Genomic DNA, 19,079 nt, shown 5'->3' on the forward strand with positions numbered 1-19,079 from the left:
GAGCGGCTCAGCCCCGCCCCCGCCTTGCGTCACATCCGGGCTGGGAGTTACCGCCCCCTCGCCGCGGCGCCGCTGGCTCCAGGCCGCTCTGCGGATCCGACCCTGCGAATGGTTTTGGCTGTATCTTCATGTAGGACCTACTCCCTAAGTCGCCGGCCGCGGTGACTCCCACCTGCGGTGCTTTTACCTATGCAACAGAGATGCTGCCCCTGGGAGAGGCGGGAAGGATGGGCTAACAGCGCGGTGGGGGCGCGGGTTGAGATCTGGGTTCCTTGTGCCCTCTCCCCACCTCGGGGTGGTGGGCTACGAGGTAGGGTATGCTTCTCTTAAGAGATGCCGCTGTGGGGAGGGAAATATGCTTTGAATTACTAAAGCTGTGCAAGTGCGCAGCCAAGAAGAGAGGCTTAGAAAAACCAAGGAAGTTTCCCCGAGATGACTTCTGAACTGAGGAAACGTTTGGCAGACCAAAGGGCTTCAGCTTAATGTGCGATCTCTGGGAGCTGAGCCAGTCGGGCACGGAGCCAGCCCCTTCCCCAGCCTCCACCTTTCAGAGCTTTCCCCGTCGCCCATAGAACTTGCAGTGGGGAGTGTTTTAAGGACTGGGGTGTTAGTTTTTAATGGAAGGGCCCTGTCTGAGCTTCACGGTGTGAAGGTGAAGACAGGATCCTAGAAATGTCTTCTCTGAGGGCAGGGTTGGGTGTCCTGATTTCTCATCTTCCTCAGGCTGGGCTTCATCACCAGGCCTCCTCACCAGCTCCTGTCCTTTCTGTGCCCTGGACTCCGGACACCTCGACCCTCAGTACCTTGTGCTCTGCCCAGGTAACATAAATTTTGTTGTGTCCTTGGTGCCTGCCATATAGTAGATGCTCAGTGTTTGTTAAATGGATGGTGGGACTCAGGTATCAACCATCCAAAGAACACTGGATCTGTGAACCCTGGATCACTGTGGACTGTAAGAGCAGAATCAAAACGAAGTCCAGCCTTCCCTGCCTGCTCATTTGAGCCGCTTATTAAACTTGGGTTTCCGCACGCTAGGAAATCTGACAATCCTGCCTGTGGCATTCACAGGCCCAGAGCCATGGCTAACTCCTCTTCCTCCTGGGAACTGCCCCTGGTGGCTGTGTGCCAGGTAACATCAACACCAGACAAGCAACAGAACTTTAAAACGTGTGCTGAGCTGGTTCGAGAGGCTGCCAGACTTGGTGCTTGCCTCGCTTTCCTGCCTGAGGCATTTGACTTCGTTGCCCGGGACCCTGCAGAGACGCTACGCCTATCTGAGCCACTGGGTGGGGACCTTGTGGGAGCATATACCCAGCTTGCCAGGTATCAGGGAAAGGGGGAGGGAGAGGTAGAATCTTTTTTGGGCCAATGTCTCTGGATTGGCAGCTGTGACAGTAGAGCCTTGAAAAGAGTTCAGTGTCCCCTCCTCCCAGGGAATGTGGACTCTGGCTGTCCTTGGGTGGTTTCCATGAGCGTGGCCAAGACTGGGAGCAGACTCAGAAAATCTACAATTGTCATGTGCTTCTCAACAGCAAGGGTGAGACTTCGTAATCCTTTAGCCTGCCTCTTCCCAGGTTCTTCCTCAACTTAGATTCTTCACAATTCTGTTTTCTCAACTGTATCTCCTTGGTACATTGTAGGGGTATTTGTCCTTCTCTTCCTAGCCTATAAACTCTCTCCTCCTTGAGAGAGAGGAGCTAAGCTGAGCACCAGCAGCAAGTATTCCTTTTCCCTCTCACTCTAGGATCAGTAGTGGCCACTTACAGGAAGACGCATTTGTGTGATGTAGAGATTCCAGGGCAGGGACCTATGCGTGAAAGCAACTCTACCTTGCCTGGGCCCAGTCTTGAGTCACCTGTCAGCACACCAGCAGGCAAGGTGGGACCAGTGAGGGGGAGGGAGGAACAAGAGGGAGGGGAACCAGGAGTACAGAAAGCTCTAAGGAGTGCGATAACGGGTAAAACTGGACGCTGTGATAAATGGGAAAGGGGGCTTAGGCAAGCTGTTTTTCATTCCAGATTGGTCTGGCTATCTGCTATGACATGAGATTCCCTGAACTCTCTCTGGCATTGGCTCAAGCCGGAGCAGAAATACTTACCTACCCTTCAGCTTTTGGATCTGTTACAGGTCCAGCCCACTGGGAGGTAAGAGAGCACCTCTTCCAAACATAAAGGCTTTCTCTTAACCTCATTCTACCCTCTCAGCCCCACCAGTTCAGATTTTCTTCCCCTTCCCGCCTAACGGGAAAATTCATTCTCCCAAACTGTCATCTCTCCTATGTTGTGGATAATTCCTAGGGAATACCAGCATGGTCACAATAGATAGATTAGCCTGAAATGTCCATCTGCTATCATTTCTCCATCCACTATCGTATATACTTAAAACATTTTCTCATCCCCAGGTGTTGCTGCGGGCCCGTGCCATTGAAACCCAGTGCTATGTAGTGGCAGCAGCACAGTGTGGACGCCACCATGAGAAGAGAGCAAGTTATGGCCACAGCATGGTTGTAGATCCCTGGGGAACAGTGGTGGCCCGCTGCTCAGAGGGGCCAGGCCTCTGCCTTGCCCGAATCGACCTCAGCTATCTGCGACAGTTACGCCAGCACCTGCCTGTATTCCAGCACCGCAGGCCTGACCTCTATGGCAATCTGGGTCACCCACTGTCTTAAGACTTTTGACTTCTGTGAGTTGAGACTGCCTCCCCCATTGTGAGCTGGTGCAGCTGTGACTTGTAGGCAGGACCCAGGCGCAGCTCCCCTCACTTGGAGAAACTTGACTCTCTATGGAACATAGGCTCGGCTTCTTGGGAAAGAAAACTTTCTTCTGAGCTCAGATTCCAGTTTCAGAAAGATGGAATTTTATATATAGTCACTGTTTATTTCATGAAAACTGAAGTTATGCTGAGGGCTGAGCAGCACTGGCATTGAAAAAAAATATATAATCATCACAAAGTCTGTGTCTGGACATCTCCTTTGGGAGCTGGAAAGGGAGGTGGTATAGTACCAGCTGGACTAGTCTCCAACTCTAGGCCTCCTGGCTCATTCAACATGCCTCCCTACCTAAATAAAAGTGCAACACTCAGTGCATGTCCCGGCCCTATTCTCCCAGGTATGCGAGTGGGAGTAGGGGGACAGGAAGGGAAAGGAAAAAGAAGTTGATAACTGAATTTTTTCACTTTCACCTATGATGCCCTTTGCCCAAGCCAGAAGAAAGCAAAGGGGAAAAGGGCTTCAGGGTACATTATTTATTTTCGCTTGAACATGGAAGGGAAGTGTCACACTCCCCCTTCCCCTTTTTAGGGGGAGTGTATTTTAATCAACAACCTCTTCTTCATCTATTCTGTGGGTGTGTGTGTGGGGGGGTGTATACACCCCGCCCCCTCACACACACACACCCACCCCACAGTGGGAGGGGTGACTAGTTTTATCTATTACCACCTTGAAGAAGGTTTGACAAAGGGGGAAAAAGGAAGAAGCCACACCAGGCAGAAGTTTCAAGCCATGGAATGGAGGAAAGAAGGCAGAGAGGAGCAGCACCAGAGGCCAGGAGACAGTGGAAAGGGCCACAGCTTGTTTTTTTTTTTAAAAATTCTGTAATTTGGAAGAGGGAGGTGATTATTTTCCAAAATACACTTCAGAGTCCCACCTTCCACATAGCTCCCTTACAGCCCTTTGGTTTTTCAGACAAAATTTAAGAGCCCTCATAAAGCCAGAAGTATTGATAACCCCTCAGTGCACCCAAAAGCAGTGTTCACTTCAATCCCTCACAAAGACTATGTTCTATAGACTCTGCTTCTCCTTACACATTTGTCATTCGGCTCAGTGGTAAGGTGGCTGTAGAGACACATGTTAGAGGGTAAGTGGAAGTGGGAAACAAAGGGGAAGCCCAGGCACATGGGTGCAGGGAGGGTGGGGAACACCACTTCCACTTTCCTTTGTCTTTTCCTTTTTAAAAAAAAAAAAGGCAGGGGTGCAATTGGTTGGAAGGATAGAGAAGAAACCCCAGAACAGTATGTAAGCTGCAGAGGTGGGTGGTGGGAGCAGCGCCCACCAGGGTGAGAAGGGGGAGACTGTCAGGGCAGTGCCTGCAGCATCAAGTTCCTCAGGAGTTTCTGTCGGCCCAGCTCATAGTCCTCCTCATCCACATTCACCAGCAGCTTGATGGCTTCGTGGCCCACAGCTTGCTTGAGGGAGTCTGTGATAAAGACACCTTTAAGTGCCTCTAGTAATGAGCCATTGATATAGTCGCGCCAGAATGCGTCGAGGTAGGTGAGCTCAGAGAACTTGATGTCACAGATGATGGAGCCCAGGTCCCGGGACTTGAGGATGGTGTTCGCCTGGTTAAAGCGCTCAAACTGGCGCTCAAGTGGGTCCTGCTTGTTAGAGAAGACGTTGCCCTGTAGAGCAGTCTCATGCTGGCAGTATTCAGCCCGAACCCGCAGTCTGATGTCTAGGAGACAAGATACAGAGCAGAGGAGGTTACAATCGAAGTGTGAAAAGCAAAAGAGTAGCAGAGTTGGAAACCACCTGACAATGTCTCTCTTACACTGGACTAGTTCTTTTTGAAAGGCAGAGTGACAAAGAGCGAAGGAGAGAGATCTTCCATCCACTGGTTCATTCTCCAAATGCCAGCAACAGCTGGGCTGGACCAGGCTGGAGCCAGGAACTACAGCTAGTAGTCATCTACTATTTCTCAGGCACATTATAGCAGGAAGCTGGATCAGAAGCAGAGCAGCTGGGACTCAAAATGTGTTCCAAGATGAAGCAGGTGTCCCAAGCAGCAACTTAAACCACTGTGCCAGCCCAGGACTCATTTTTTCCAGAGGACCATGTGCCTCTGAAATTGTTGCCTGATTGCAGGAGGTTCCCTGCAGTGGAATATGCTCAAGTCAGCATTATTCCCGACACAAGCAGCACCTTGCTAATAGGAGACAATTTTCCTAATTAACAGGCATAGAAATTAATTTTAAATCTCTATCTGGGCCAGCGCCATGGCTCAACAGGCTAATCCTCCGCCTAGCGGCGCCAGCACACCAGGTTCTAGTCCCGGTCGGGGCACCGGATCCTGTCCTGGTCGCTCCTCTTCCTGTCCAGCTCTCTGCTATGGCCCGGGAGTGCAGTGGAGGATGGCCCAAGTCCTTGGGCCCTGCACCCCATGGGAGACCAGGAGAAGCTCCTGGCTCCTAGCTTCAGATCAGCACAGCGCGCCGGCCACAGCGGCCATTGGGGGGTGAACCAACGGCAAAGGAAGACCTTTCTCTCTGTCTCTCTCTCTCACTATCCACTCTGCCTGTCAAAAAAAAAAAAAAAAATCTCTATCTAGACTTGGTTTGCCTTACAATAAGGATGGCTTAATGGCACCCTTTTGATCAAGTGTTCAACTAAAGAGTTTAAATGTATCCTTCCCTAAGATAAAGAGTTCTTCCATGAGAGAATTAACCATTCAACTTCACTTTGCTATAGTAGTCAAAGTGAGGTTTGCACTGAATATTATAAATTGCCCAGTATCCAAGTACTTCTTTATTTTTCGCCACAAGTCTTATTCCACCTCTGGAACCTTTAAAATTTTCTTACCACACGTCTGCTTTTCCTTGGGATCTGGTGTCACTGACTTCCGGCGTTTCCGCTGGCTCCCAAGTGTGGCTCTCCCTCGGGCTGGCCGCTTGCTACACATCTGAGGACCGGAAGTGGGGCAGCACACCACAGGATAATGGGGAGGCACTGGCCAGAAGGTAAAAGGGAAGAAAACACAGTCGGGCAAACGCAGAAATCCAAAACACTTCTCTTGGATTGAGGAAGGAGACATTTAGACTTAGCACTAAAAACAGTGTCAACAACATGACCTGAGAGGAGGACACAAAGTTAGAGCAAACACAGCCAACGTGAAGTATTAACTCCTCACTTCGTGCTTCACGGGACGGGTGGAGGACAGCATCCCTCCATTAAGCCGGCAAAGCCAGCAATGTGACGGTAGAGTCCTCCTATTTGATTAGGGAAGTTAGAGGGAGTTTCTATCTTCTCACCTGTTTTAGGGGGCTGGGGAGGCCTCGGTTCTGGGTCACTGAGGGCTCTGGGGGTCACGTAGCGAATTGATGTCTCTTCCAGATACTTGTCTACAAGATCAGGGCACACTGTAGAGGAAGGAGGAGTCATTCAGAAAAGAGACACCCTTCTCTTCTCCCAGTCCAAACCTCACTCTTGTGAGAGAGGACCGGATAGGAAGAGGAGCAGCCAGGACTAGAACCAGCACCCATATGGGATGCCAGTGCTTCAGGCCAGGGCGTTAACCCGCTGTGCCACAGCGCTGGCCCCATGAGTGAAGACCTTGTAACTTCACTCTTCCAGACACCTGCCAGGCTCAACGCCTCTTCCCCTTTGGATTACTATGCTGCTTGCTCCTGGCCTCCCACACCGCTTTCCTGATTCCAGTGGTCCCAGCCCCCGGGGCACCCTCACCAGCCCGTCTCCTCTTGAGGGTGACATAGGGCAGCAGGTCATGGCGAGTGATGATGCGCAGCAGCTGCAGCACCTGACGAAAGTTACTCTCATCACAGCGGCCCTGGCGTTCCAGTGCCAATAAGAAATCACGTCCATTTCGGATGAGTCCACGCTCGTGGTCATCAATGACATCCACAAAGAGGAAGGAAAGCACACGCACATCTCTGTGTGTCAGGTGGGTACCCACGATGTCAAACATGCGGTGCAGGCTATATAGCCCGTGCTCCTGCTCGCCATGCTCTTCTGGCCACACCTGGCTTGCTCTCCGCTTTAGGCCCGCCATGCTGGGGGCTCAGGTACGCAATGCTTTCCAGAATCCCTGCGCAGCTGCTGTAATCCCCACTGTACTGTAAGGACAAGGAAACAATCTGTGAGCCACATAACAGAAACGAGTCTCATCCATTCCTGTATTCCCAGTGCCTAGCACAATGCCTGACACAGTACAGTAACGATACACATGTCTTTTCATTATTATTATCATTATTGTTATTTGGAGAGGCAGAGAGAGCATCCCCATTTGCTAGTTCAATCCTCAAATGCTTGCAACAGCTGGGACTGGACCAAGCCAAAGCCAGGGCTAGGAACTCAGTCAAGGTCTCTCATATGGGTGGCAGGAACCCAGGTCTCCCACATGGATGCAGGTGCCCAAGCACCTGGGCCATCTTCTGATGCTTTCCGAGGCTCATTAACAGGAAGATGGATTGGAAGTAGAGCAGGGGTCAGCGCTGTGGCGCAGTGGGTTAACGCCCTGGCCTGAAGCGCCGGCATCCCATGTGGGCACCGGTTCTAGTCCTGGCTGCTCCTCTTCTGATCCAGTTCTCTGCTATGGCCTGGGAAAGCAGTACAACATGGCCCAAGTCCTTGGGTCTCTGCACCTGCATGGCAGACTGGAAGAAGCTCCTAGCTCCTGGCTTCAGATCAGCCTAGCTCCAGCCATTGCGGGAGTTGAACCAGCAGAAGGAAGACCTCTAACTCTGCCTTTCAAATAATATTAATAAATAAATCTTAAAAAAAAATTCACTCTCAACTCTAATATGGAAGCTGCTTCAGATGAACCGCGGGACTGACAATAGGGAAACTAAGTATCTTTAGAGTTAGAACTAGTTTAAATTCTGAGTGTATCATTAACAAGCTGTGTATCAATGACCTTAAGCAAGGCACTTAACTTCAAAGTCTCAGTGCCCTCATCTATAAAACAGAGATGAAAGAAGTCACTTCTCAGAGTTAAGACTCTAGTGAGAAATAACATGCCAAATCATTTTGTAAACGTTGAGATTTCAAAGATAGAAGCATCCTTGACCTCTGCGACCCAGACTCATCCCTCCACAAACCGAGGCTCGTTTTTCTTACAATCCAAACAAGCCCAACAGCCTAATTGCTAGGATTAACCAACAGTATGCACCAAAACTGATGAAGTAAAAATCAACATTACGTTCCTACATTGAGCATTCTTATAATTCTATGGCATTGGCACGCCCTTGATCTTCACACCAACTGAATATCCCAACTTCTAACCTTTCCTCTGGGATATCATTTACTAATCCCCTGTCAATGTCCAATCACAGTCCTACATTCTTTATATAATTCAGCATAAATTCACAAAGTTCTTCCACCATTCAACAACTTTTACCTCCATGCAGGCACTCATAATCCCTGCCCTGGAACATAATACTATTTTACCCTCTGACCACAACCTCCAATCACTTACCAATTATAAATTCCTGTTGATGCTATTTTAAAATATTTACTAAGGGGCCAGCACCATGGAGCAGTAGGCTAAGCCTCCACCTGCAGCACCGGCATCCCATAAGGATGCCGGTTTGTGCCCTGGCTACTCCTCTTCCAATCCAGCTCCTTGCTAATGGTCTGGGAAAGCTGTGAAAGATGACCCAAGTACGTGGGACCCTGCACCCACATGAGAGACCCAGAAAGAAGCTCCTGGCTTCGGATCGGCCCAGCTCTGGCCATTGCAGTCATTTGGGGAGTGAATCAGTGAATAGAAGACCTTTCTCACTGTCTCTCCCTTTGTAACTCTGCCTCTCAAATAAATAAATAAAATCCTATTTACTTATTTATTTTTTTGCAAGGCAGAGAGATCTCCCATGTTTACAACAGCTGGGGATGGGTCAGGCCTAAGCCAGAAGCCTGGAACTCAATCCAGGTTTCCCATTTGGGTGGTAGGAATCCAAGTACCTGAGCCACCACTCCCTGCCTCCCAGAGTGCACATTAGCAGGAAGCTGGAATCAGGAGCAGAGCCAGGATTCAAATCCTATCATTCCAACGAGATGCAGGCATCTCATGCAGTGTCTATATTATAAACACTAGGCCAAATGGCTGCCCCAACACCAATCTTGACTCACCTAAATCTAGTACCTACATCTAGTTGAGTTAGTGGTTTAAAATGCACAGCTAGGGGCTGGTGTTGTAGCACAGGTTAAGCTGCTGCCCATGAGCCACCATCGGTTCAAATCTTGGCTGCTCTGCTTCTGATGCAACCCTCTACTAATGCACTGGGAAAGCAGTGGAGGATGGCTCCAGTCCTTAGATCCCTGCCACCCATATGGGAGACCTGAATGGAGTTCCAAGCTCCTAATTTGGCCTAACTCAGCCTTGGTTGTTGTGGCCATTTGGGGAGGGAGCCGTGAATGGAGCACCCTTTCCTCTCTCTCCGATTCTGTCATTCTGCCTTTCAAATACAATTTTTAAAAATCTTTTTTGGAGCCGGTTCTGTGGTGTAGCAGGTGAAGCCACTGCCTGCAGTGCCAGCATCCCATATGGGCACTGGTTCGAGTCCCGGCTGCTCCACTTCCCATCCAGCTCCCTGCTATGGCCTGGGAAAGCAGCAGAAGATGGCCCAAGTGCTTGGGCTGCTGCATCCACCTGGGAGACCTGGAAGAAGCTCTTGGCTTCGGATCAACACAGCTCTGGCCATTGCAGCCAACTGGGGAGTGAACCAATGGATGGAAGACCCTCACCCTCTCCCTCTCCCTCTCCTCTCTGTGTAACTCTTTTAAATAAATAAATCTTTAAAACAAACTTTTTCATTTTAAATAAAAAAGCACAACTCATCACTTTCCTATTTAAAACCTGTCTAAAGGGACCAGTGTTGTGGCACAGCATGTTAAGCCTCTGCCTTTAATGCTGGTATCCCATATGGGCCCCAGAGACCCTAGTGCTTTATTTCCAATCCATCTCCCTGCTAATGTGCCTGGGAAAGCAGCAGGAAATGGCCCAAATACTTGGGCTCCTGCAACCACATGGGAGACCCAGGGGAAACTCCAGACTCCTGGCTTTGCTCTGGCCCAGCTTTGGCTGCTGTGGCCATTTGGGAAGATATCCCTCTGTAACTCTGTCTTTAAAACATAAACCTTTTTTTACCTAAGGACTTGGGCCATCCTCCACTGCTTTCCCAGGCACATTAGCAGCAGCCAGGACTCAAACCAGCACCCACATGGAATGCCATGTAACTTACTATGCCACAGTACCAGCCCCTAAAAAATAAATATTAAAAAAAAAAAAATGACCTATATCCTAACCTATAACAACATCCAAATCCTTAACAGCACACAAAGTCTTCCAAGATCAGGCCTATCTTTCTAACCTCCTCTCCCACCACATCCTGCTTTTTATTCTCTAACATTATCCATTTTATCATCTACATGATCATTTTATTTATAATTCACATACATCATGCAATTCATTCTTCTACACCCTTCTTCTGGTTAGTCCCTCTGCCTGAGTGCCCCTCTCCCCTTTCTATTCCATACCCCCATCACCACCCCTTTTCAGATGGCTAACTCCTACTCACCCTTTAAGAGTCAGCTTAGATGCCATCTTCAAAATGTACTCTCTACACCCCCATGCTGGGATAGGTTGTGCTCTTCTGGAACACTGTGCATATTTCCTTCATACCACTTACCCCCATGTACTAAAATTATTTGTGTATTTATTATCCCATTAGCTCCCACACAACTCATGAGGACGAAATCACATTCATATTTATATCCCTAGTGTCTAGAAATGGACACAGCCTGGCATTCTATAGGATCAACTTGTTGTTTAACTGAACCTAATCTCCAAAAGATCACCACAAGCAATCCCAAATAAGAAAAAAACCCATGAAATCTATGAAAGGACTCCATTAAAAAACACATAACATATATTCTGGCTAGCCACAGTGTCCTCTGCACGGTGCATAAGCTCTCACACCCCATTACTCTATTCACAATAAGGGTACTCTACCCATTTTATATACTAAGAAACTGAGGCTAAGCTAAGAAAGAGAATAAAATAAGCTATTTCAGAAGAGCCAAGCTGATGGAGACTTAGAAAAGCTGAAGAACAAGTAGGACCTGATCCTTTGTTCCTCAACAAACCCAAGATGGATGTACAGAGACTTACCCTCTCAAGAAAAGGGGAGGAATCACTTAACCCCAATCACAAGTTCTAATAGGTGGCAAGGAAATACAATCCATAAGGTTTTGAGAGCCTATGCCCTGTCCAAAGCATGGGAAACAGCTGAGAAAACAGCTATTCACTATAGCCTGGTTTTGTCATTTCCTCTCGTTTCACCTGCTGCTGTCAGAGGTACACATGAAGGTGCTGAAGGAAATTAGGTGCTTGCTCACAGCAGACAACATGAGAACGCTGAGCCCCTTAGGGCCCCTGCAACTGCTTCCCTATCCCACCTGTTCCCTTAGCCAGCTGTTGACTATGAGGATCCCAGAGAAAACAGATGGGCAGGCTTTACATCGAACCAATCAGAAAAACAGGCTGCTCAAGAGCTCCCTAATTCAGAGTCCTTAAACGTCAGGAAATGAAAAAATATTGTCCCCATACACCTTGCCACTGGAAAATGAGGCAAATATGGAGAAGGCCCTAATTATGCACCAATAAATGCAATTCTATCACAGGCCCCAGTCCCCTGGGGGTTAATTCCCTACATTTGAGAGAGAGGGACAAAAATGATAGCTACCTTTAAGTGCTAGATCCTAGGCTGGATCATCCTAGGGACTAGGAATTATTAGAGCTTCTAGGTCAGTTGTTCTCAATCAAGAGCCAATTTGTCCCCCAGGGAGTATGTGGCAATGTTTGAAGACATTTTTCATATCATGCTTGGGGGAGGGGGTTTGCTACCAGCATGTAATAAGGTCATAGATGGGATGCTGCTAAATATTATATAATGCACAGGACAGTTCCCCCATAACAGAATTATCTGAACCAAAATGTCAATAATGCAAGGGACAGGAAACTATTCTAGGCAAAGTGTGATGAAGGGTCAAAAGAATGCACATCATTTTCCACTAGATCTGAGAAGGAAGCTATCTGGTCCCTCCAACCCCAACCCATTAACTAATACTCCAGACAAATAGAAAGACCAGTCAGACACAGGCTCGCTCATTTAACTCTTAAGTCCAGCTAGCACTGAAGAGTTTCACCCCACTCCACCCTGACTCCACTACCACCTGCTGCTGCCATTCAGGTGAACAGTGGATGAGAAGGCTGCATTCTCCTCTGCCCCAACCCAGGTCTCCTTTGACCTAGCATGCAATCTGGAGTCCTGGGAAGATAAGAGAAACACCACCCTCTGCAAGACATAAAGGATCCTGCTCTTAAACCCCAAGGCCATCTTTAAAGTCCTGAAACTACACCAGCAGCAAACCCTTCCTTGCTAGGTGGCTGAGCAGGCTGACACCGCTTATTCATTGAAGCAAAACACTGAAGTCTAGGTTTCCAAGGCTATGTCCTTGGGAGAAATGTCAGGAGGCAGGCATGCAGCCTTATAGGCAGCCCTCCCACTTAATTACCATCTAGGATGGTGAGTTCACTCATTCAGCAACCCAAATGGGGGTTCCAGGAGTCTATCTAACTTTAGCATGAAAATAAGGTAACCAACTTCCTCTTAAACCGAAATATATATTCAGCATTCTATAGCAATGAGGCAAAGGAGCTTAACTTAAAATATACAGACCCTGGGGCAGGCACTGTGGCGCAGCAAACTAAGCCAACGCTTGGGACGCCCACACCCCATATTGGAGTCCCTGGTTTGAGTTCCAGCTACTCTGTTTCCCATGCAGCTTCATGCTAACATGCTTAGGAGGCAGATGAGGGCTCAAGTACTTGGCTCAAGTACATCCACATGGGAGATCTTGATGGCGCTCCTGGCTTCAGCCCCCAACTGTTACAGGCATTTGGAGAGTGAACCAGCAGAAATGCAAGATCTCCTCCCTCCCCCAACACACACACACACACACCTCTTTCAAATTAATAAATCTTTGAAAATGTATATGTACACAGATCCCGTAAGAGCCTATAAGAAAGTATCCAAGAGGTGAGGAGAATATACCCTTCTAAATACAAGATTAGAAAGAACTCAAGTCTCAGTGTTTGAAACACTGCCAGATACAAAGAGACAAACATTCCAGCAAACAAGGCTGATCTGGCTCTGCATCAGCCCCCCAAGTTTCCCAAGAATAATTCTTGATTCTGATGAACTGCTGTATTTTCTGGAGTTCCAGCTTTTTGATTTCCCCCCTCCTTTGGGAGGTCAAAGTCATTCAAGCGCCAAATAACAGTACATATGAATCTACAGGACTCTCTCCCGATTGGTCATTCTCCACTGGGTTTCCACTTCCAAGCAGTCTAGTCTCATCTCAACCTCGGATAACATCTGTACTTTCTGGGCTACATGGCTCTCTCCAAAACCCTTAGAGGAAAGCCATGTGGAAGAAACAATGATGACTTCTTGAAATGAAAACTAGATTTTTCGTAACATGAGTGATACCTGTATATCCATGGGAGACCCACAGATATCTCTCAGAAGTCCTTAAAGGAAAGTCACACATAAAAACTTAATGACAACACAAAAAATGATGTCTTGGGGTACACTTTGTGGCACAGCAGATTAAGTTATGGGATGGCTGCATCCCGTATCAGAGCGCTAGTTCCAGTCCCTGCTACATCGCTTCCAATCCAGTTTCCTGCTAATGCATCTGGTGCACTTGGGAGGCAACAGATGATGGCCAAGTGTTTGGGTCCCTGTCAGCCATGTAGGAGGCTCGGCTTGAGGTCCTGCCTTCTTGGCTTTGGCCTGGCCTAGCCCTTGCTGTTGCAGGCACTTGGGGAGCGACCCAGTGAACGAAAGATCTCTGCCTCCCTCCCTCTCCCACTCCCACTCCCCTTCCAAATAAAAATCTGTAAAGAGTTATGTGTTACAGTGAAAACTACATGGAAAGTCTTAAGGATAGCTAAGTGTACATGAAAAACTTCCTTTCTCATTAATAAAAAACAATTTTCTTGCTGGTGGGACAAGAGAAATGTAACTAGATATCTGAAGTCAGAATTACATAGTATGTTTTCAACAAGAAGATTGCAGGACTCTAAACAAGTGGAAAAGAGTAAGGTAGAAGAAAAGCCTTCCCAAGGAAGAAAGGTACCTTAGCAACCCTCCAAGGGCAACATTTAGCCGACAATGTATTAGAATACACAGTTGACAGTAACAAACCAAAGCTGATGTCTTGTTCCAAAGCACCCAGTTTCCCCTTCTTTTCCCTCCTATCATCTCCAGTTACCTAAAGAGGTAGTGATTCCAACAGACCTTACTCACTCAGTTGCATGAGTAAAAAACTCATTTTCCCTGGCATCTACCCCATTACTGGGCTCAACCCCAATATATTTCTCATGTCATTTCTATCCACTTCCATTGTTTGAAAACAATAAAAAGTTCCAGACTTACCTCTTCAAGAAACTTAATTTCCCAGGTCTCTTCCTAGCACAAGTTTCAAAGCCAGCAGCAAAACAAAAACAAAAGCAAGTAAGGGGGAGAAGAGAGTCAATTTTCAAGCTTTATTTTGAAACCTCAAAGGCCCAGAGAGTTGGTCAATCTCAGTTGCAAAAATACAGTCAAGCATAAAGCTATTTTGGTTGAAATGATCCATTCCAAGCTAGAGAACTCATCTATAACGAAATTCCCACACTTCCCTAACTCTACTAATCAACTCACAGAATAATACCATCTTCACAAATTTCCAGTCTTACTGGTTCATGGCAAGAAGCGTCCCAAATCCAAAATTACCGAGAAAACCAATGACCTTCTGATACTTTCTCATGTCCCTCAATACCTATTCCACCTGTTTGTTACAATATTAATGTTGACTTTCATCTTTAGAGAAAACTGAAAGGAATGTGGTTACAACCAAAGAAGGCATTTTCTTCCCATCACTTAACAGACCAGAACTATCTTCCAAATTGTATCTTCAACCTTTCCTTAACTAGCACACCATGAAGACAAAATATCCACTGGGGAAGCATCTACTCACTCGGCCACATTTCACCAGAGAATCTTTTTTTAAATTTATTTTTCTGTACATGCATTTTGCCCCCTCATCCTAGCACCGAAACCGCAAAAGAAGGGTCTGGAAACTTAAGTACTCATTTAATTAGCCTGGCCTGCCTAAATGCGAGCCTGTCTTTTCTGTTGCCCTCTCGGGATTTTTCAGAGCCTCCACCTTGGCAGACAGGGCTTGGTCATAGCCATGTCTGTTTCCCCATTCTTGGATTGCTAATTGCTAAAAACTAGCAAAGTCCTTTACTCCTCCACACTCTGACACAAGCTTCCCCATTTTCCCTTCTTTTCCTAACTAGGAAAAACAAGACAGCAGTTAGCTGGGGAGCCTTTTGGTAAGCAAACCCAGTTGAAGCCTCATTCAACCCCAATTCTCCAAACCCACATGACCAGTCCCTTCTGCCCTTCCCACCCTATAGAAAGCTAAGGGCTGGCAATCACAATTAGCTCCAACTGATGCTGATTAACTCTGCTCTCCCTGTCCACAGGGGAAGGGGAAGGGGAAACCCCGAACCTCTATCACCCGTGCAGCTCCACGGTCCTCTCTCCCATCCCATTCCCCTTCCTCCCAAACTTTCCTCCCAGTCTCTCACTTTCTCCATTACCTCGTCACACCGACACTCTCCATTCCCCCCAAACCTCCCTCTTCTTTTCCACCCAAAGTCTCCCCCTAGGCCCTTCCCCCTCCCACCTCCAATTTAACACTTTCAAAACCTATCCTCACTAAACGTCTGAAGTCCAAGTCTCACCTTCCCCGCCTCCCCACAACAGCCTTCCCAAGGGTCCAGTCCTGCCAGCAACCTCACGCCACAAGCCCCCTGCCCCTTGCCACCCTCAGCCTCTCCCCCCACCCGGCTCCTACCCCGTCGATCCGGCCGGATGGCAGCCCCACTCCCCTCCTCGGCCTCCCTAATCCCCCCAGCCGGGCCCAGTCTCGGCCCTTGTTTACGCCCCTCCCCGTGCCCCTACTCCGCCGCCTCGACCCCTGCCCTCTCCCACAGTTGCCATCTCCCCTGCACGCCCCCCTCGGCTGCTCCCCTCCCCCACCTCGCAGCGTCCCGTCACCTCCCTCTCTGGAGGTTCTCAGGCTGGACGTCGCCACCGCCTCCCCCTCCACTTTCCTTCCCCAAGCCCTTTGCGGCCCCGCCCGGCCCCGCCCCGTCCCGCTCGACTCCCCCTCCCCACTCCGGCCGCCCCGCCGCCTCACTCTCGGCTCAGGCTCGGCGCCGCCATGTTGGATCCATCCGCGCCGCTCTCCCGGGCCTGTCTCACGGCGCCGCATCCGGGCTCCAGCCGCCGCCGCCGCCGCCGCCGCCGCCACCGCCGCGGCGTGGGGGAGGGGACAGCGGGCGGGGGTGGTTCATCCTGAACAGCGCCTCCCGGAACCAGGCCGGTTAGCGGCGGCTTCGAGACCATAGTGAGGCATGAGCCGGGGCAGCCATACTGGGTGAGGGCAGCCTGGCAGCGGCATTGAGCGAGGAGCGGATGGCTTCACTTTGAGAGGAGAGCATGGGGACTGGCAGCCATCTTGCTTTGGGGCAAACTGGCAACGCAGGTTTTTTTTCCTGACGGCGGCCTCGGGGCGGTAGTAGGGGCTGGGAGAGGATAGCATTCTTGGCGTGTGGAAACACTGGTGGCGCCAGAGTTGGCTGGTGGCAACTTAGAGACCCTTTGAAGGACTGGGCCGAGCAGCCCTGACGCGTGAGGGCGGGATAGCACGGGGGTCGGATTGCCTCGCCAACGTGGGTGAAGGATCGAGAGCTGCAGGTGACCTTTGCTCCGAGCTTCCAGGTCACCCGGACGTCCCGTACACCCGGATCCGGAGCAGACAGGGCTGCTCGGATCCTGTCGTGGACTTCATCCTTTCGGCATTTACCTTTTGAGCCCGCTTCCTGTAGGAAGTGTCGCCGGAGCGGAGCCGTGGAGGACTGTTGGGAATTGGGGCGGGCGGAAGCGGGTGGTGGCGCAGGTACGTTCTGGAGCTGTCTACAGCCTGGTGTGGCCAAAGGAAGGTAATAGATGAGGCCTGTGAGAGAGGGAGGGACCGTGTTACGAAAGGCCCTGTAAATTAATTGGTTTTACCCTTCAGGGCAATGAAGAGGCTTTGAAGGGTTTTCGAACAGGTGTGAACAATTATATTTACATTTTTAGGAAGATTACTGGTTGTAGAATGAGGGATGCGTTGCAAGGAACAAAGAGGCAAGATGAAACGACTGCGAAACTCATCTGGGCTAGAGATGGTGCTCTGTCGCGCAGAAGGGGGAGTGACAATGGGGACAGTCGGTTGCATTGGGGAGTATGTGTGTCCTGACTTGGGCAACTGAGGAATAATGCTGCCGATTTATTTTTTTTGAGGTGGGTGGGAAGGAGTTTTAAGCACCTGTAGAATATGCATTAGACAGTTGGGTATCAGTTAATCTGAATTGAGAACCCAAACGGTTTCAGGGGTTCATATAGATCGGTGTTGAAGCCATGGAAATGGGTATAATGGTGGACAGAGAATACTTGCATTTGAGTGATGGGATAAGGGAAGGAAGGAAGGAAACTGGAAAAAAAAAAAAAAAAAAAAGAAGAAGCCTGAGAAGGAACAAACAGAAAGACAAGAAGAAAACCCGGAAGAAGTTATCAAGGAAACTGGCCAAAGTGCTAGATGTAACGAGAGATCAGGTAAGATGTAGACTCATATGTGTGCATTGGGTTTTGCAACAAAAAGATTACTTAGTGAATTTGGAGAAAACTGTTTGTTTCATAGATATGGTGGGACAGAAACTCGATTGAACTGGAAAGGTGTAAGTAAATGTTTTTTCATAATGTTGACTCTGGAAAAGAAAGTTAAGTAATAAGATTCTAAGAAAAGAAAAGTTTTAGGTATCTGAGACAGCTAGATAGAGAGGTCCTAGTGATGACAGTTAAATATACAGATCTAAATTTTAGGAGAGATACATAGTAAGTGAGAGAAAGCAAGTGCAAGCTTAGCAGGTTAAGCTACAACCTGTGACACTGGCGTGTTCACGTCTGGCTTCTCCAGTTCTGATCCAGCTCTCTGCTGATGGCCTGGGAAAAGTGGCAGAAAGTGGACCAATTGTTTGGACCCCTGTCACCTATGTGGGAGTCAGGGAAGAAGCTCCTGGCTTCAGCCTAGCCCAGCCCTGGCCGTTGTGGCCATCTGGGAGTGAACCAGCAGATGGAAGATCTCTCTCTGTCTCTCCCTCCCTCTGTATAACTCTTTCAAATAACTAAGTATTTTTTTTAAAAAAAAAAGTAAAGGCCGGCGCCGTGGCTTAACAGGCTAATCCTCTGCCTTGCGGCGCCGGCACACCGGGTTCTAGTCCCAGTCGGGGCGCCGGATTCTATCCCGGTTGCCCCTCTTCCAGGCCAGCTCTCTGCTATGGCCCAGGAAGGCAGTGGAGGATGGCCCAAATCCTTGGGCCCTGCACCCGCATGGCAGACCAGGAGAAGCACCTGGCTCCTGCCTTCAGATCAGCGTGATGCGCCGGCCACAGCGGCCATTGGAGGATGAACCAACGGCAAAAAGGAAGACCTTTCTCTCTGTCTCTCTCTCTCACTATCCACTCTGCCTGTCAAAAAATAAAAATTAAAAAAAAAAAAAAAAGTAAAAATTACTATGAACAGTGGGCCTGGGATTGATTAGACTTTAACTTTTCATTTTAGATCCATCTTTACTGCTTGACTTTCTTTACTGTGAACATGAGTTAGTTTTATAGAAAACTACTCTTTAAAAAAATCCAGTGATAAATATTCCAGGCACTCTGATATATCAGTATTTCAGTGCTTGAAGCCACAGATCTGGATAAGCTCCCCAGAGAACAGCAAAAGGCTAAGAAGAGGACTCTGGGGAATCCCAGTGGTTAAGGCACAAGTGCAAGAGCCCTTGGAAGATCTTTGAAAAATAAGAGTCAGTGAGGAAGAACAGAAACTGGGAGATAATTATCACAGTATCAGAGGGAAGAAAATATTTTAAGAGAGTTGAAGCTGTCAAAAGTGTCAGATTTCCCCAGAGGCAAGTGACAAGAAAGGGGCCCTGCCTTGGCTCCGCATCCAGCTTTCTTGGAAGTGAGCTACAAGGGTCTTCCCCAAGTATCTAGGCAATTCAACCCTATGCCGCCCCCCCTTTGGAACCATGTTTTTTCTTTTTAAAAATGAGAGGCGGAGGCACAGAGCTCCTACCCATTGCTCCACTTTCCAAATGCCAGCAACTGGACCAAGCCAAAGCCACT

At 48.7% G+C, this 19,079-nt stretch overlaps 2 protein-coding genes across 9 annotated transcripts; one reads left to right on the forward strand and one right to left on the reverse strand.

Annotated features, from left to right (window-relative positions):
- Positions 1-22: 22 nt before the first annotated feature.
- Positions 23-2,950, forward strand: NIT1 (nitrilase 1). Of its 5 annotated transcripts, none has more exons than XM_062192588.1 (7): positions 23-130; positions 724-819; positions 1,036-1,323; positions 1,434-1,537; positions 1,745-1,878; positions 2,019-2,144; positions 2,402-2,950. In XM_062192588.1, coding segments are annotated over exons 1-7 (1,017 nt in total). In that variant the 5' UTR covers positions 23-128; the 3' UTR covers positions 2,669-2,950. The 5 variants fall into 5 exon arrangements, with proteins under 5 accessions (XP_062048572.1, XP_062048574.1, XP_062048568.1 ...); XM_062192584.1 differs by having other exon boundaries at positions 80-161; XM_062192585.1 differs by having other exon boundaries at positions 82-161; positions 1,069-1,323.
- A 278-nt stretch (positions 2,951-3,228) lies between these two features.
- Positions 3,229-16,137, reverse strand: DEDD (death effector domain containing). Of its 4 annotated transcripts, none has more exons than XM_062192593.1 (6): positions 16,049-16,137; positions 14,233-14,265; positions 6,455-6,843; positions 6,022-6,129; positions 5,573-5,719; positions 3,229-4,448 (listed from the first exon to the last, which is right to left on the reverse strand). In XM_062192593.1, exons 3-6 carry the CDS (start codon positions 6,777-6,779, stop codon positions 4,072-4,074), a joined length of 957 nt encoding a protein of 318 aa, XP_062048577.1. In that variant the 5' UTR covers positions 6,780-6,843; positions 14,233-14,265; positions 16,049-16,137; the 3' UTR covers positions 3,229-4,071. The 4 variants fall into 4 exon arrangements, with proteins under 4 accessions (XP_062048577.1, XP_062048579.1, XP_062048578.1 ...); XM_062192595.1 differs by lacking the exon at positions 16,049-16,137 and adding an exon at positions 15,889-15,952; XM_062192594.1 differs by lacking the exon at positions 14,233-14,265 and having other exon boundaries at positions 16,049-16,135.
- Positions 16,138-19,079: the final 2,942 nt, after the last annotated feature.

The sequence above is a fragment of the Lepus europaeus genome, chromosome 5, assembly GCF_033115175.1.
Source record: "Lepus europaeus isolate LE1 chromosome 5, mLepTim1.pri, whole genome shotgun sequence".
Classification (NCBI taxonomy): Eukaryota; Metazoa; Chordata; class Mammalia; order Lagomorpha; family Leporidae; genus Lepus; species Lepus europaeus.

Bases quoted from the DNA above. Each gene is read 5' to 3' on its own strand.
- NIT1 (XM_062192584.1), top strand. From the start codon at position 109: ATGGTTTTGGCTGTATCTTCATGTAGGACCTACTCCCTAAGTCGCCGG. The intron at 162-723 runs GTGACTCCCACC...CATCTTCCTCAG, and splicing joins TCCCTAAGTCGCCGGCCGCG to GCTGGGCTTCATCACCAGGC. The intron at 1,538-1,744 runs GTGAGACTTCGT...CTCTCACTCTAG, and splicing joins TGTGCTTCTCAACAGCAAGG to GATCAGTAGTGGCCACTTAC.
- DEDD (XM_062192593.1), bottom strand. From the start codon at position 6,779: ATGGCGGGCCTAAAGCGGAGAGCAAGCCAGGTGTGGCCAGAAGAGCAT. The intron at 6,130-6,454 runs GTGAGGGTGCCC...CTTCCTCTACAG, and splicing joins CCTCAAGAGGAGACGGGCTG to TGTGCCCTGATCTTGTAGAC. The intron at 5,720-6,021 runs GTGAGAAGATAG...CCTTCTGGCCAG, and splicing joins TCCCCAGCCCCCTAAAACAG to TGCCTCCCCATTATCCTGTG.